Below are 15,603 nucleotides of genomic sequence, written 5' to 3'. Positions count from 1 at the left end.
AGACAATATGATAATAGTAAGTAGTTTACTCTTAAAATAAGTAATATAAAAATTGATATGGACAGCAATTTAAAACCATTCTTATAATACTAACAACAAAATCAAATTTACCTTCCATAGATCATTTAATACTTATATTCTTTGTGATATATACTATTATTATTAGTTATTATCATTGTTAACAGAGCTATGGTGCTAGAAGGTACAACTTAAATATGATTACCATAAAATAAAGTCCTAATTGTTTATGTTTTACATCCCTACAATAAGCAGGTTAAAAAATTTTAAGGATATAAAATTTGAAATTAGATACTTCTTGTCACTATCTACCCAAAACCTCACATTAGACATTGGTTACAAACAAAGATCCAGATGAGAAATGAAATTAGTCAAAAACGACATAAAGTGTAATCAAAAGTACAGATGCTTCAGTGTTTTATACATTTAAATTGTTTCCAGCTCTCAAAATATACTTTTCTACCATAGTTATTGATGAAAGTCACATACATAATTATGGTCCTCAAGACTGATAAGGGATAGATGGGTATATTGGTGCATATATTAACCTAGCACTTAGGATGATAAGATAGGAAGATGAAGGCAGAAATCAGAGTTCCAGGTTCAACTCAGCTAAAAAATGTTAATTAATATGTTAAATCTTAGTGTACATTAAATAATATTTCAAATAAACTATATTAAGTTTATGATGATTGCTAAAATTTTAGCTCATTTTTCTTTCTGTTGTCCATACATGTTTATTTTGCCAACTGCTCTAGGCAAGGACTATCAGGAAGCTATGTCTGCTGCCAAATGCCATTAAGAAGCTAAAGTGCAATAACTTTGCACCATTAGCTTAGACAGTTCAAGATGTGTGCTTCTATGTCATTTCCCAGCAACTGATAGAAAAGCATAATGTATTTTAACAGATAATAACACTTATTTAGACCAATTAGCAAAAGAGGATAAATCTTTACCTTATAAATTTTAAATATACAATGTGGACTTTCAGCTAAAAGTGGTTTGAGTTTGAATCTGGGCATTGCTTCCTAGTAACCTTGGGAACCCAGTTAAACTTTCTAAACCTTAGTTTCCTAATCTGTCAGAGAGAAATCTGTCATTCCAATAGCAACTCTCAGCAGTGTGACAAAGGCTTAGCATAAAATACAGTGTGAAAGAAACAGTAATTGCTTTGTTATCATTAAAAATAAAGTACAGAATCTATCTTCTACACCAGTATAATCATAATAATGTGGAATATGCTATGTTTATATTTTTAAATTTCATACCAAGACAACTTAAAACCATATTTCTAATTATAGATGGTTTACTCACCTACCTTTTCCAATTTGTACTGTATCCATGACCCCATTTTCATAAAGAGATAAAATGCCCTATGCAAAAGGTGGTATACAAAAAAGTTGTGAATTTTGGAAAGGGTTAATCAGTACAACTCTAAGATTACATGTATGTGTTGATTCAGTATTATATTAAAATCTAAGTCCAGAGTTTCCTGTGTATTCACTAGGAGTACACGTGCTTACTGCATCGTCCCTTCCTCTCTTGTTTTTCATTTCACTTAACATAGTAATGCTGGTATATTATTTTCGTCATAGAAGTGGGTAATATAATACTTTTAAAATAATCAGCGATTTCACAGAAAAGATCCTGAAAATTTTTATAAAGATTTTCATCTTACTTTATAATAGCCTGGAAAAAAAAAGGGAAGGGATCTTGAATAAATCATGAAATGAAGTATATCTCAGCATGCATCTTGTGTGCATGTCACACACACACACACACACACACACACACACACACACACACACACACACAAAAAACCATCTGACTAATAAGAATGCACTAGCCAGGGCATGATGATTTATAGAGAAAAAACAAACACAGGAAACCTAATGCAGAGCGCTTTATCTCTTCCCTTCATCTTAGTGTGCAATTAGAATGAGAAAAAAATAAATGAGCCATTTATTCCTAAATAGGAACATAAATTCTCCATAAATCAAGCTTATATTAACCCACTGAAGGGATTAACACTTTAAAGCAATGCTTTTTTCTGTTTACCTGTTTCTAACATACTTGAATGCCAAGATACTATTGTATTCATTGAATATTGGGTGTTATCTCACTTGTATTAGAGGAAATATGAGTGATTTTCTCAGAATCTTGCTGATTATCCCATGCTGAATATTCTATTGTACAAGCTAGGAAACACAATCTAAACATATGACATCCTTATGCATGAAATCATGGGATGGAAACAAAGTAACAGACATTTTCAATGCAGAAAAACAGAAGCAAGTATATTAGATGGGAATGAAAGTAAATTATTAAAATGTCTTAATCTACTAATGCTGTCTCAGTTTAAGAGTGAGCAGTTGTTTACCATGGCTTAAATCTCTACAAACTTGCATAAAACAAAGTGCCACTGGGACATTTCTCTTGGGGGACTGTCTTAAATATCACCTGCAAGTGGGCTGTTTAAACCATTTAAGCATTAAGGAAGAAAACTAACTTGTGTTTGGGAAATGTTCCCAAACTGTATTTAAGAATTCCTTTTTACCACTTGGGGGCACTGCTACATCAATTTCTGCTAAAGCAAAGCGTAGGCTAGCAGCTTGTATTGAATTCGCACTCCATGAAACTACTTTTCACAAAGAAGTCATTTAAATCAGGCTTTTTTGAGGAATAGATTGCGTATTTAGGAGAAAATTAGAGAGGAAAAGTTGTTTACATTGAAGATGAAATGCATTTGAAAGTGCCCTTCATCAACCTATTTGCTTCAGCATATTAACAGAATAAAATGTTCTTTCAGTCTTAAATTGGGTGATAGTTACAATAGCAATTTAAAGATCTCTCAGGAACAATTACCTCACTGAAGACACATCTGAGTACACTATAGAAAATGAGGTCTCAAGAGACCTAAGTCTGAATCATCCAGCTCTTGTCATGTAGCCTGAGGGGCATGACTCAGACCATAATTAAGATATTTCCCACAGAGATCACATTAAGGGTGACTAGTACAACTTGTACCCTGAAAGTGTATGACAAACACAAACTTTCAAAAATAACTCCGCATCAAATGTTTGAAATATCACACGGATTGATCAGAGTTCACTGATTAGATATTTCACCCATAAGGATGCTATTTTTTTATAAAATGTATTGAGACTATTCTTGATGATGAAGATTACTGTGCATGCGTGCATATGTGCGCATGAGCATGTGTGTGTGCGTGTGTGTGAAGTCAATCAGAGAACAACACTGTGAAGTCATTTCTTTCTTTCCTCCTTTTATAGGTTCTAGGGATAAAACTCAGGCGACCAGGCTTGCATTGCAAGTGTCTTTATGCACTGAGCCATCTCACCAGCTGCAGCAAATTCTTTTTAAAATGAATACATTAGAATTATATCTAATAGGGAATCTGCATCTCCAACATGGTTGTCGAAACAACATCTTTACAATGATGAAATCTCACAAAGCCCAGTCTTAGATAAAGAGCCACGGGTAATTCATTAATGGTTTCTAAGAGAAGGGGAATTAGTGGTTCCTAACAACAAACCTCCTGATAGGTTATTCAATGCCAAGTAGTCAACCCTAAAAACATATACATATAAACAACACTAAATGGACTCAGCAGTGTGAGTGAGGTGTGTGTGTGTGTGTGTGTGTGTGTGTGTGTGTGAGTGTGTGTGTGTGAGTGTGTGTGAGTGTGTGTGTGTGTGTGTGTGTGTGTGTGTGTGTGCGTGTGTGTGTGTGTGTGTGTGTGTGTGTGTATCAATAATAAATAAGGGGCCATGAAACTGAGAGGCAACGATGGGAACACAGGAGGAGGTGGAGGATGGGAGAAGTTGGGGTGGAAATGATGTCAATACAATATTCGTGTAGTGGTGTAAATATGGTTGGTGCTCATGTATAAAATCATCAGAAAATATTAAAATAAATGTTAAAATTACACAAAGGTTTATAACCAGGCTACATTTGTTGGTAGAGTGAAAGCTGATTATTACTTCAGTATTAGAAAAATATTGGTACCACTATTACTAAGACACTCACAGTGGGGATGTTGATTACACAAAACTAAATCTATATAGTGATGCTAATAAAACATCAGTGTGCTATCAAGCTTTCATCCAGCCAACAATTTCAGCTGGGTCCATTCATCCAGTCACCCTTGACAAGATACAAATTAAGCTGTTTTGACCTCCCTATTACATCTCATTTGCCTGATGAATGCCACAGAGTAGCCTCAGACAATATCACATGAACAGAAGAATCACCTGTTTGAATTCTCGTCACATTCCTAGCCTGAAAATAATGGGTATATACAATGCTACATATTTTAAGCCACTAAATTTTGAGGGAGTTTCTTCTCTTTTCAAAAAAAATGCATATATGAATCAAGGCCTAGTGCAAAATGTCATCACAGAGGCATCATCCAGCAACCAGGGGAGCAGATGCAGAGACCCACATCCAGACACTGTAGGAGACAGAGGGGTCAAGTATACCACAAGAACAGGTCCCACAGAATCAACTAACCAAGACTCATAGGGGCCCACAGAGCTGAACTGACAATGAGGGAGCCTGTATGGGTCTGGTCAAGGTTCTCTGCATTTTTGTTATGGTTGTGTAGCTTGGTGTTGTTATGGGACTCCTAACATTGAGAGTTAGGGTTATCTCTGATTCTTTGGCCTGACCCTTTTCCTCCTACTTTACTGCCTAGTCCAGCAAAATCAGGGTGTGTGCCCAGTCTTATTGTATCTATGTTCAGTGACTGTCCCTGAGAGGCCTGCTGTTTTCTGTTTGTTTGTTTGTTTGTTGGAGACAGAGAAGTTAATCTGGGGTAGAGGGGATGTAGGGAAAGGAGAAACTAAGAGAAACAGAGGGAAGGGAAACTGCAGTTAGAATATAATATATAAGAGAAGAATAAAAGTTCTTTTTAAAAACACAATTTATGAATAACTGAAACAATTAATAAAAACCTGATATTTAACTACTGCCAAAAATAGACTTACCTTGCACCAGCCAATATAATAAGCAGTTGTAGTACGGATGGAAGTAAATCCCCTTTGTAAATAACCAGGCTGTTCTTCAACATATTTAGAATGGAGAGGTGGTGCAGTATATATGGGGAGCTGGGGGTAGAAAAAAAGTTCATGTAAAAAACTGGGCTGCCTCTTCCACCAGTGTCAAAATAGGAATCATCCTTGACTTTCCTTCTAAAAACAGCTAAAATTGTGTATAGATTCTAAACTACAGATACAATATGATAAACAACATAAAAACTTTTAGGAGAACAGAATCAAGTGATATCACATATATGACCCAGTAGGTTGTTTTGTATTTTGTTTATATGACATGGCTTCACTATACAGTCCAAGCTACTATCTAGCTCAAGACACTAAAATGGCCTCCAACTCGTGATCTCAACCCTCTTCTCCCTGAGTCCTAGGATGACAAATGTGGGTCTGTACATATTAGTTCTAATCCTAAAAGCTTTCATTAAATTTCGATTACCTGTGTGTTTGCATGCAAAATTATGCACATATATGCCATGGTGTGCATGTGGAGGTCAGAGGACAACTTGTAGGGGTTGGTTTTCTCTATTCACCATGTGGCTTCTGGTGACCTGTCATTGGCTTGGTGGTAAGGACTTATCTTAGCATTTCTATTGCTGGGATAAATCACCATGACCAAAAGCAATGAGGAAAGGATTTATTTGGCTTAAGCTTCCAGATTGTAGTATTTCACTAAAGGAAGTCAGGACAGGAAATCAACCAGAAAAGGAACCTGGAGGCAGATGATATATATATAGGCCATGGAAAGGTGCGGCTTACTGGCTTGCTCTTCATGCTTTACTCAGTCTGCTTTCTTACAGAACCCAGAACCACCAGCCCCGGGATGGCACCACCCACAATGGGCTAGTCTATCCCCTATCTATCGCTAATTAAGAAAATGCCTTACAGCCTGATCTTATGAGGACAATTTTTTTCAGTCGAGGTTCCCCCTTTACAAATAACTCTAGTTTGTACCAAGTTGACATAAAACTAGTCAGTACAGACCTTTAGCTGCTAAGCCACCTCACCAGTCCTTAATTCTATGAAAAATTTAACTGTAAAAATCTAGAAACAATTCAAATATTCATCAAGGGAAGAGTAAACAATTAAAATTCATGCAACAAAATATTATAAATTAGTGCTAAGTACAAAAAATTATAATCACATTACTGGGAATGATAGTATATTATATGCCTTTAATCTCCCCACTCAGGAGAGGGGCAGGCAGACCTCTGCTAGGCTGAAGCCGATGTAATCTACACAGTGAGTTCCAAGGCAGCTGGAACTATATAGTGAGACCTTAGTTACCTAATTAGTAATTTCATCCCAATTGTTGCCCCCCCTTCCTCATCCTCCCCTGCTGAGTTCCTTCCCCTCTCCCTTTCACCTCTAAGAGTACAGGCCTCCCCATATACCTCCCCCAAATCCCTACCCCCAGTATTCCCCTACCCTGGTGTATCAAGTCTCTGCAGGATTAGGCACATCGCCTTCCACTGAGGCCAAAAATGGTAACCCTGTACTACCACTATATGTGCCAGGAGCCTAGAATCAGCCTGGGAGCTCTCAGGGTTCAGGTTAGTTGACTAGCCTGTTTTGTTTTGTTTAGGAAATTATGGAGCTGGAGAAATAGCTCAGCAGTTAAAGAGCACTGGCTGCTCTTCCAGAGCATTCAAGTTCAAATCCCAAAAGCTACATGGTAGCTCACAACTGTCTGTAACTCCAGTTCCAGGGAGGATCCAACACCTCCTCTGGCCTCTGTGGGCAAAAGGCACACATCTGGTGCACATACATACATTCAGGCAAATCATCCATATTTACATTTAATAAAATTCAAGAATAAAAATCAAAAGGAAATGATACAAAGACTGAGAATAAAAACAGGAAATCATACTCAGTGGAATCGTGGTTATATCTCAATACAAATTGATAAAAATATGGAGATTTTACCTTTCCTCTAAACTAAGTGGCAAGGATATGGTTTTCCATAATGGTTTTATATTATTGTTATTTATACCTTTCAAAAATCTACCACACTCTAACCAATGTTTAATAAAAATAAATAGAATATAAAAATTATGAAAATAACCAGGTATAAACTTATTTAAGAAAAAAAATGGTTTCATACTCAAGATGTAGTAGTACTTTTTGATAGAGGTTGATGAGGAGACTCAAGGATCCAGAATAACAGAAAAGAAGCTATATGACTAATGGTTTTGGATATGATTTACCAAGAACAAACATCAGATCATATGCTAAAAGAGTAGATATAAGAGATACTTACGAAATATAATGCATATGTTAACTAGCTAGAATTTGGCCCTTCACAATGTATATATGCCTTAAAACATCAGTCTTGTTTTATAATTAAATAGTTCTTTTCGACCCACACCAAGATTAAGGAACTTCTCTTTCTCCTTTCAAACTAAGGCTTGAGTTTAAATTCATCATATTAGCACCTATGTCAGGCCTATTATAGAAAGTCCACCCACACAAAAGACCTACATGTGGTAAAATAAGTAAAACTACTAATTTAAATGTTTGCTCATTATAACCGTGCTGTTGTTGTTGTTGTTGTTGTTTTTTGTTGTTGTTTTAAAGGAAATCATGGAGCTGGAGATAAGGCTCACAGTTAGGACAAGGGCTGCTGTTCCAAAGAATGCAAGTTCAATTGCCGGCAGCCACACAGAAGCTTACAACTGCCTCTCCCCTGTTCTGCCCCCCACAAATGATAATAAAGTATGTCATATTTATGACATCAAGAAATTTAGAAAGTTCCAGGGATATGACTTAAACATGCTGTCTGCTCATTATACTCCCCAATTTCCAATTTTATTAAACATTGATTTTAGTTTTGTGAGGTAGGAGATGAAATTTAGGTTTCTACATGTGCTCTACCACTGAGGAATGTCCCCAGCAGTTATTTAAGGGTTGCATCCTGTGAGCAGGCTAGCTTAGGAATCAGGATCTTCCTGTCTCTGTCTTCCAGGTCAGCTCATTAAATATTCTAGTTCTGTCCACCAGCCACACTAAAATTTGATTATAATTTTATACACCAATATATTAGACTAACAGTTTAAAATGTCTTCATTTGTAATCTACTATAAGCAAAATTTTATGCCCACATTTTCTTAGGTTATAACTAGTGTTTAAAATTATTTACCTTATTAGGCATGAATATTCAATAACAACTAAAAGAATATAATAGAATTGCAACTCTATTGTATAAATTTTAAAGGCCAGCAAATAGGATATTATTGTATATCTTATGGCAAGAACATTCTACCTATGCATTGGAGGCCTTGGACTTAAATACCACTCATTATATTCAATGTGTTTGTATCTAGTTAGAAATTATGGTTAACTAAGCTTAAAAATCACTTTTAAAATAAAATTGAAGGAACTAGAAGTCTCAAATCTGTATTTTTTTCTTGTAATTTCTTGGTTAAAATTATGAAAATTGACAATAAAATAAGTCGAATTCATGATATTCAGGAATTTAGAGAAGAAAGTTCCAGGGACATTTATGGTTTGGACAGTCATTATAGTGGTCCACAAATTTCTTGGTTAAAGACAGTTATCTCATGGCCCTGAAAAGTTTTCTATTAAAGAAGGCTTTAATTATGTTCACTAAATAGCACTCAATAAAGCAAGTGCATATTGATCGTTTTGAAACAGATGTTTAACAAGAAAAAGTTGAACCAAGGATTTTTATTCAGCTATAAACTTAACAAAATTAAAATAACCAAAATACCTCATTCACAAAGTATGCTGATATGGTAGAAATTGTATTAATAAATAGATTTAAACAGAGGTTATTGTTCACATTAAACAATAAAGTACACTGACATTCTACATGTATATTACATTCTCATTCTTTTGTCATTTGAAATTCCTCAAAAGTAGTTCCTGAGTTTTTTTTTTAATACTTCCCAGCATACAACTAGCAAGCCGACTTAACAAATAATTAAATTAATTCTAGTTAAAACAGGCTTGGGAATTCTGTATGCTCTATAACATAGTAAAAACATACCAATTAATTTCAAAACTCAAAAGTATGAGTACTTGTAGATAAGGTGACACACTGGAAAATGCTGCTCTTAGACATCATAAAGGATAAGAGTCATAATAAGAAAAGGCAGACTAAAATTCCAAACAAATAAAGGAAGGCAGAGCATTAGAAATTCTCAAAGTCACATACTGGTTAGTTTTTTCTCAACTTGACACATACTAGAATCATCAGAGATGTGGTGCTTTGAATATGTTTGGCTCAGGGAGTGGCACTATTTGGAGGTATAGCCTTAGAATAGGTGTGCTACTGTGGGCATGGGCTTTAATGGCCTCTTCCTACCTGCCTGAAAGCTAGTCTTTTCCTGTCTGCCTTTAGATGAAGATGTAGAACTCTCAGTTCCGGCTGCACCATGCCTGGACTCTGCCAAGCTCCTGCCTTGACAATAATGGACTGAACTTCTGAACCTGTAAGCCAGCCCCAATTAAATACTGTCCTTATAAGAGTTGCCTTGGTCATAGTGCCTGTTCACAGCAGTAAAACCCTAAATAAGACAGAAGTTGGTACCAGGGACTGGGGTATTTCTATGATAGGCCTGACCATGCTTTTGTTTGGCAGAATGTGGATTTGGGAACTTTGGATTTGGAAAGTTATGGAATACTTTAAGTGGGACTTAATGGGTCATCCTAGTAGGAATATGGAAGACTTTGTTGTGAAAGGCCAAACCTACTCCATCTTGGATCCAGCCTCTATCTTGAACAACAACAAAAAAAAGCCTAAGAAACTGACCTGCAGTAGAACCCAAGCTGCACCCTAAGTACCAGGAAGGACCCCATGGCTTGTCCTTGGCCAGAGTCACTTCTAGCTACTTCCTAGCAACAGTTAATCAAAGATGGTCTGATTGCTTCAAATGTACTTTCAGAATGTTTGTGATTATATACAGTCTTGCTTCAGAGCACCGACCTATTGGCTTATAGTCATTCTATTAGATGCTTGTCAAACTGGACACCTGCTCCCTCACCCCCTCACTGCTCCTGATTTCCTGTAAAATCTTGTCCAGCTAAGGGTTTGAAGTTGCTCTGCCTTCCCTTCCTGTCCTGCTATGTCAGATTTGGGTTGGAGGAGAGGCCAAGCCTGAGTTTGTAATAAAAAGACCCTAATGTTATTACAACATAAACAGCTCCTTAGTGGTCTTTTGGGGTTCACTAACAATTCCTGGCACAACATTTTGGTGCATTGGCCAGGAATTCCAAGACCACCAGGAGCCAACCCAGATGGATTAATACCTGGAACGTCTGAGTCTGTGAGTGTCTGTCCATGTGTTTATGTAATCTATGTCTGTCTATGTGCTTGTGCAGTGCCTCAATCATTCTGTTCTGAATAATTCTGTAATTCTGTTCTGAAAAGTCCTAAACATCTGTATTTCATGGCAAAAAAATGGCAAAAGTGGATGTGGAATCTTCCTGCAATGGATATGCTGGTATGTCATGGCCACAGGGGCTTAGGAGACATTTCAAAGCCCCTGGGGACAAAGTGCCACTGGAGTTAATTTTTCGGAAAGATGGAGCAGATGAGGAACCCTGCTAGGGGATGTGGAACCCATAAAGAACTGTTGTCCATCCTGTTTTCTGTTTCCTGTTATGGAAATTGGATTTATGGATGAATTGAATTTAACAGACTGACCATCTTAGCTCTTGAGGACCCACTCTCTTGGCTTAAATGTTTTCTCCCCATGAAAATGAGCACAAGTGTTTGCCTTGGCTAACAAAAAGTCCAAGGGTACAAAGGAGGACACACCAGATCACCTCTCTCCTGCACTATCCCTCTCCTGGTCCTCCAAGAAGTGGAGGAAGATGTTATTTTTCTACCCCCATATTATTCAATCCCTCAAGTGAAATGGCAGCAGCCCCAAGCAGCCCTGCCTTCTGAGGCTGAGTCTGCCATCCTGCCCTAGAGTGCAGCAGGGCCGGTTGGTGAGCAAGGACACCAACCTCATCACCATTGGTCTTTTGCCACTAGTAACCTTTTATTTATTGGAGAACACAGAATTCCCCCTTTTCAGACACTCCTTGAGATTTAATTAATCTCAAGACAGTCCTTTTCACCCACCAGCCCACTTGAGATGATTGTGAAGAGCTCTTGCTAGTTCTCTTCACCACAGACAAAGGCCAGAAAACTGGTTCCTGGCCCCACGGGGAAATCCACCCAGATTAGGACTCCAATACTGCTAAAGGTAAGGAGAGGCTAAGTCTTAGCACCAGGCTCTGATTGGCAGGTCTCAAAGCGGCTATGAGACAGCCACTAATTTGGCCAAAGATAAGCGAAAGCAGTAGTAGCTCTAGCCTTTATTAACCAGGCAGCACCAGGTATCAGGGAACTACAAAGGGTTCAAGGACTAAAAGAAAGAGCTTAAAGGATAATGGTAGAAAAAGTATTTAATAAAGATAGAAAAATAGAAAAAGACAAGTACAATAACAGAAGACTCTCAATCTGGCAAAGATCCTGTTGGCAGCCATGGCCAAACCAGAGGACTGTAGGAGGTGGTCTGAGACAAATGGCTTCTAGAAACTAAAATGCTTATCAGGCCCTGGCACAGGATCAGTGGCCTACCTGTGTAGGAAACATCTAAAGCAACTGGCTTCTACAAAAAGGGGGTAACTGGGGCCCCAAGAACCAAGAACAGCCCCTCTTGGAAAAGAACCAATGTACTTATTGTTAAGAGGAGGGCCACTGGGTCAGGGAATGCCCCAAAAGAAAAAGCATATTCAAGCCATGGCCTTAAAAGATGCCCAGAGTAACCCTAAAAATAAAAGAGAAACCCACCAACTTCCTTGATGCTAATTAAAGCTTAACATTCTGCCTTGCTAAAACCTAAAAGATAAAGTCCTTCACCAGTATATAAATGACCTCCTGGTGACAGCAGAAACGAAACAAGAATGTCTTAAAAGACCTAAGACCTCTTGGAGGCCCTGAAAAATTTAGACTACTGAGCCTCTGTTAAGAAGACCCTACTCAGACAAATAACCCTATTAAAAAAATGGGGTTCAGAGCTAAACAAAGAATTCACAGCTGAGGAATGCAGAATGGCTGAAAACACCCCAAAGAAATGTTCAACATCTTTAGTCATCAGGGAAATGCAAATCAAAACAACCCTGAGATTTCACCTTGCACCAGTGAGAATGGCTAAGATCAAAAACTCAGGTGACAGCAAATGCTGGCGAGGATGTGGAGAAAGAGGAACACTCCTCCATTGTTGGTGGGATTGCAGACTGGTACAAACCATTCTGGAAATCAGTCTGGAGGTTCCTCAGAAAATTGGACATTGAACTGCCTGAGGATCCAGCTATACCTCTCTTGGGCATATACCCAAAAGATGCCCCAACATATAAAAAAGACACGTGCTCCACTATGTTTATCGAGCCTTATTTATAATAGCCAGAAGCTGGAAAGAACCCAGATTCCCTTCAACAGAGAAGGGATACAGAAATGTGGCATCATACACAATGGAATATTACTCAGCTATCAAAAAACAACGACTTTTTATGAAATTCAGAGGCAAATGGTTGGAACTGGAAAATATCATCCTGGAGTGAGCTAACCCAATCACAGAAAGACACACATGGTATGCACTCATTGATAAGTTGCTATTAGCCCTAATGCTTGAATTACCCTAGATGCCTATGACAAATGAAACTCAAGACGGATGATCAAAATGTGAATGCTTCACTCCTTCTTTAAAAGGGGAACAAGAATACCCTTGGCAGGGAATAGAGAGGCAAAGATTAAAAAAGAGACTGAAGGAACACCCATTCAGAGCCTGCCCCACATGTGGCCCATAAATATCCAGCCACCCAATTAGACAAGATGAATGAAGCAAAGAAGTGCAGAAGTGTAGATCGCTCCTGAGAGACACAGCCAGAATACAGCAAATACATAGTCAAATGCCAGCAGCAAACCACTGAACTGAGAATAGGACTCCCGTTGAAGGAATCAGAGAAAGAACTGGAAGAGCTTGAAGGGGCTCGAGAACCCATATGTACAACAATGCCAAGCAACCAGAGCTTCCAGGACCAAGCCACTACCTAAAGACTATACATGGACTGACCCTGGACTCTGACCTCATAGGTAGCAAATGAATATCCTAGTAAGAGCACCAGTGGAAGGGGAAGCCCTGGGTCCTGCTAAGACTGAACCCCAGTGAACTAGACTGTTGGGGAGGGCTGCAAATGGGGGAGGTGGGGAGGGAACACCCAAAGGAAGGGGAGGGGAAGGGGATGTTGCCCAGAAACCGGAAAGGAATAACACTTTTAAAAATGTATATAAGAAATATTCAAGTTAATAAAATAAAAGAAGAAGACCTACTACCAACCATAGGTGACCCCCCTAGGTCCAGGGGATACATATGAAAAGGTCAGAGGTGGCTCTCTGAGGCAAATTTTTTTTTCTACATCAGCTTTGGGGTTGCCAGAAGTGACTAAGCCCTTCCATCTCTTCATGGATAAGAGATCTGAGATAGCAAAAGGAGTATTGACTCAGGTTCTGGGCCCAAGTGCCAGGCAGTGGCCTACCTGTCAAAGAAATCAGACTTAGTTGCCAGAAGCTGCCCTCCACCCCTGTTTAAACATCATTGCAGTAATGGCCTCCTGATTAAGCGTGCTGACAAACTGTCACTGGGCCAAAGCCTGACCATCACCAGTGCCAAAATGACTCATTCCCATCCTCTCTTTTTAAATGCCCACCCAGAATAACCTTTCAGGCCCCAAACTGGCCTGAACCTAGCTACTCTGCTGCCTGACTCAGATCTCAACAGGTCACTGCATGACTGTGCAGACATTTTGCCTCACATCCATGTTTCATTCAGGATGGACAGAGGTATACTGGAGCTGCAGTGGTCTCAAACATCAAGACCATATGGGTAGAGCCCAAAAGTTGAACTGGTAGCTCTAATCAAGACATTAGAGCTGAGAAAAGACAAGAGACACAGGTAGCCAGTGTGTCTTTGCTACCATGCCATGTCCATGGAGCTATTTGTAAGGAGAGAGAACTTCTGACAGCAGAAGAAAAGACTATCAAAAACAAAGAGGAAATCCTCTCCCTACTAAGGGCTCTATGGGGGCCTAAAAGTTGGCCCATCCATTGCTCGGGACACCAGAGAGGAAAGGCCCCAGTTTCGGAGGGCAACAATAGGGCAGATCAAGCATTCCATCATGCTGCCCTAGAAATCAGACCACTCTTGCCCTTGACTTCCCTAGATTTGGGGGATCCTATACCTCTTGACCACCCTAAGTATTAAAAAGATGACATAATCTGGGCTAGGAATTTACCCATGTTCAAACATTATAACAGATGGTAGAAAACAGCAGATTACAAGCCCATTGTGCCAGAAGAAATGGGACTACACATTCTTCAGAAGATTCACTGTTCTTCCCACATGGGCATCCAGAAAATACAAGATTTGCTAATATCAGGAATAGATAGCTAAGACTGTAACTAATTCAGTGGCTAATGAGAAGAACCCCAGTAATAGGTTCAGAGGCACAAAGCCCAGTCTTTTGAGAGACAGACTCCACAGAGGAAAAAGCAGAAAATTTAGATATAAATATTTACTGATGCTTACTGATACCTTTTCAGGTTGGACTGAGGCTTTCTTCACTAAATCTAAAACTAAAATATCCATGGTGACAAAGAAGCTCTTAGAGGACATATTGCCAAACTATGGGCTTTGTCAGATGATATGGTCATACAGCTTTTGTATCCCAGGTAAGTCAGAGACTAGACAGTATTCTGGGAATTGACTGGAAACTTTATTGTGCATATAGACACCAGAGTTCAGGACAGGTAGAGAGAATAAACAAAACCCTAAAAGAACTAAATTGACGGAGGAGATTGACAATGGCTGAATAATTTCTTCCCTCCGCGCTCTCTACCAGGTAGGAAACTGCCCTTACCAGTTGGGTCTCACCCCTTTTAAAACCATGTTTAGGGCTACCCCACCCCCTTTGTTCTTAACATACAGGCAGAGGTCATCGCTAAATTTGAGGATCGCCAACTGTTGGATGACCTCAAAGGTGTCCAATGGGCTCATGAATATGTTTGGCATAAACTTTGTGTTCTTGAGACTCCTAACAGTGGCAGTGGGTGCTAACTCTAATTCTTTAGCCTGTTCTTGGGACCCTTTTCCTCCTACTGTGTTGCTTCATACATCCTTGATATGAGGGTTTGTGCCTAGTCCTATTGTATATTGGACATATATGCTGTGTTCAATTTATATACCTGAGAGGCCTGCTCATTCTGAAGGGAAACAGAGGAGGCATGGATCTGGGAGAGAGGAGAGGCGTTGGTGGTTGGGTGGCAGGGGTGCTAGGAGGAGTGGAGGGTGGAAAAATGTAGTCAGGATGTAATTCATGAAGGAAGGAAGGAAGGGAGGGGGGGGGGGAGGAGAAAATGCACTCAGGATGTAATGCATGAGGGAAGGAAGGAAGGAGGGGAGGGAGGGAGGGAGGAGGGAGGAGGAAGGGGAGGAAGGGA

At 39.1% G+C, this 15,603-nt stretch overlaps 1 protein-coding gene across 1 annotated transcript in view; it reads right to left on the bottom strand.

Annotated features, from left to right (window-relative positions):
- Window positions 1-5,864, bottom strand: part of Apool (apolipoprotein O like) — a 30,221-nt gene extending 24,357 nt beyond the window's left edge. The window contains exons 1-3 of the mRNA XM_032889398.1: window positions 5,850-5,864; window positions 5,028-5,147; window positions 1,337-1,391 (exon numbers count right to left, since the gene is read on the bottom strand). Of these exons, the coding sequence (XP_032745289.1) occupies window positions 1,337-1,391; window positions 5,028-5,147; window positions 5,850-5,864 (190 nt within the window). The remainder of the gene's footprint in view (window positions 1-1,336; window positions 1,392-5,027; window positions 5,148-5,849) is intronic.
- Window positions 5,865-15,603: the final 9,739 nt, after the last annotated feature.

This window comes from Rattus rattus, chromosome X, assembly GCF_011064425.1.
Source record: "Rattus rattus isolate New Zealand chromosome X, Rrattus_CSIRO_v1, whole genome shotgun sequence".
Classification (NCBI taxonomy): domain Eukaryota; kingdom Metazoa; phylum Chordata; class Mammalia; order Rodentia; family Muridae; genus Rattus; species Rattus rattus.
Note: the sequence above shows the minus strand (reverse complement) of the source record. Positions and strands in the feature narration are given on the sequence as shown.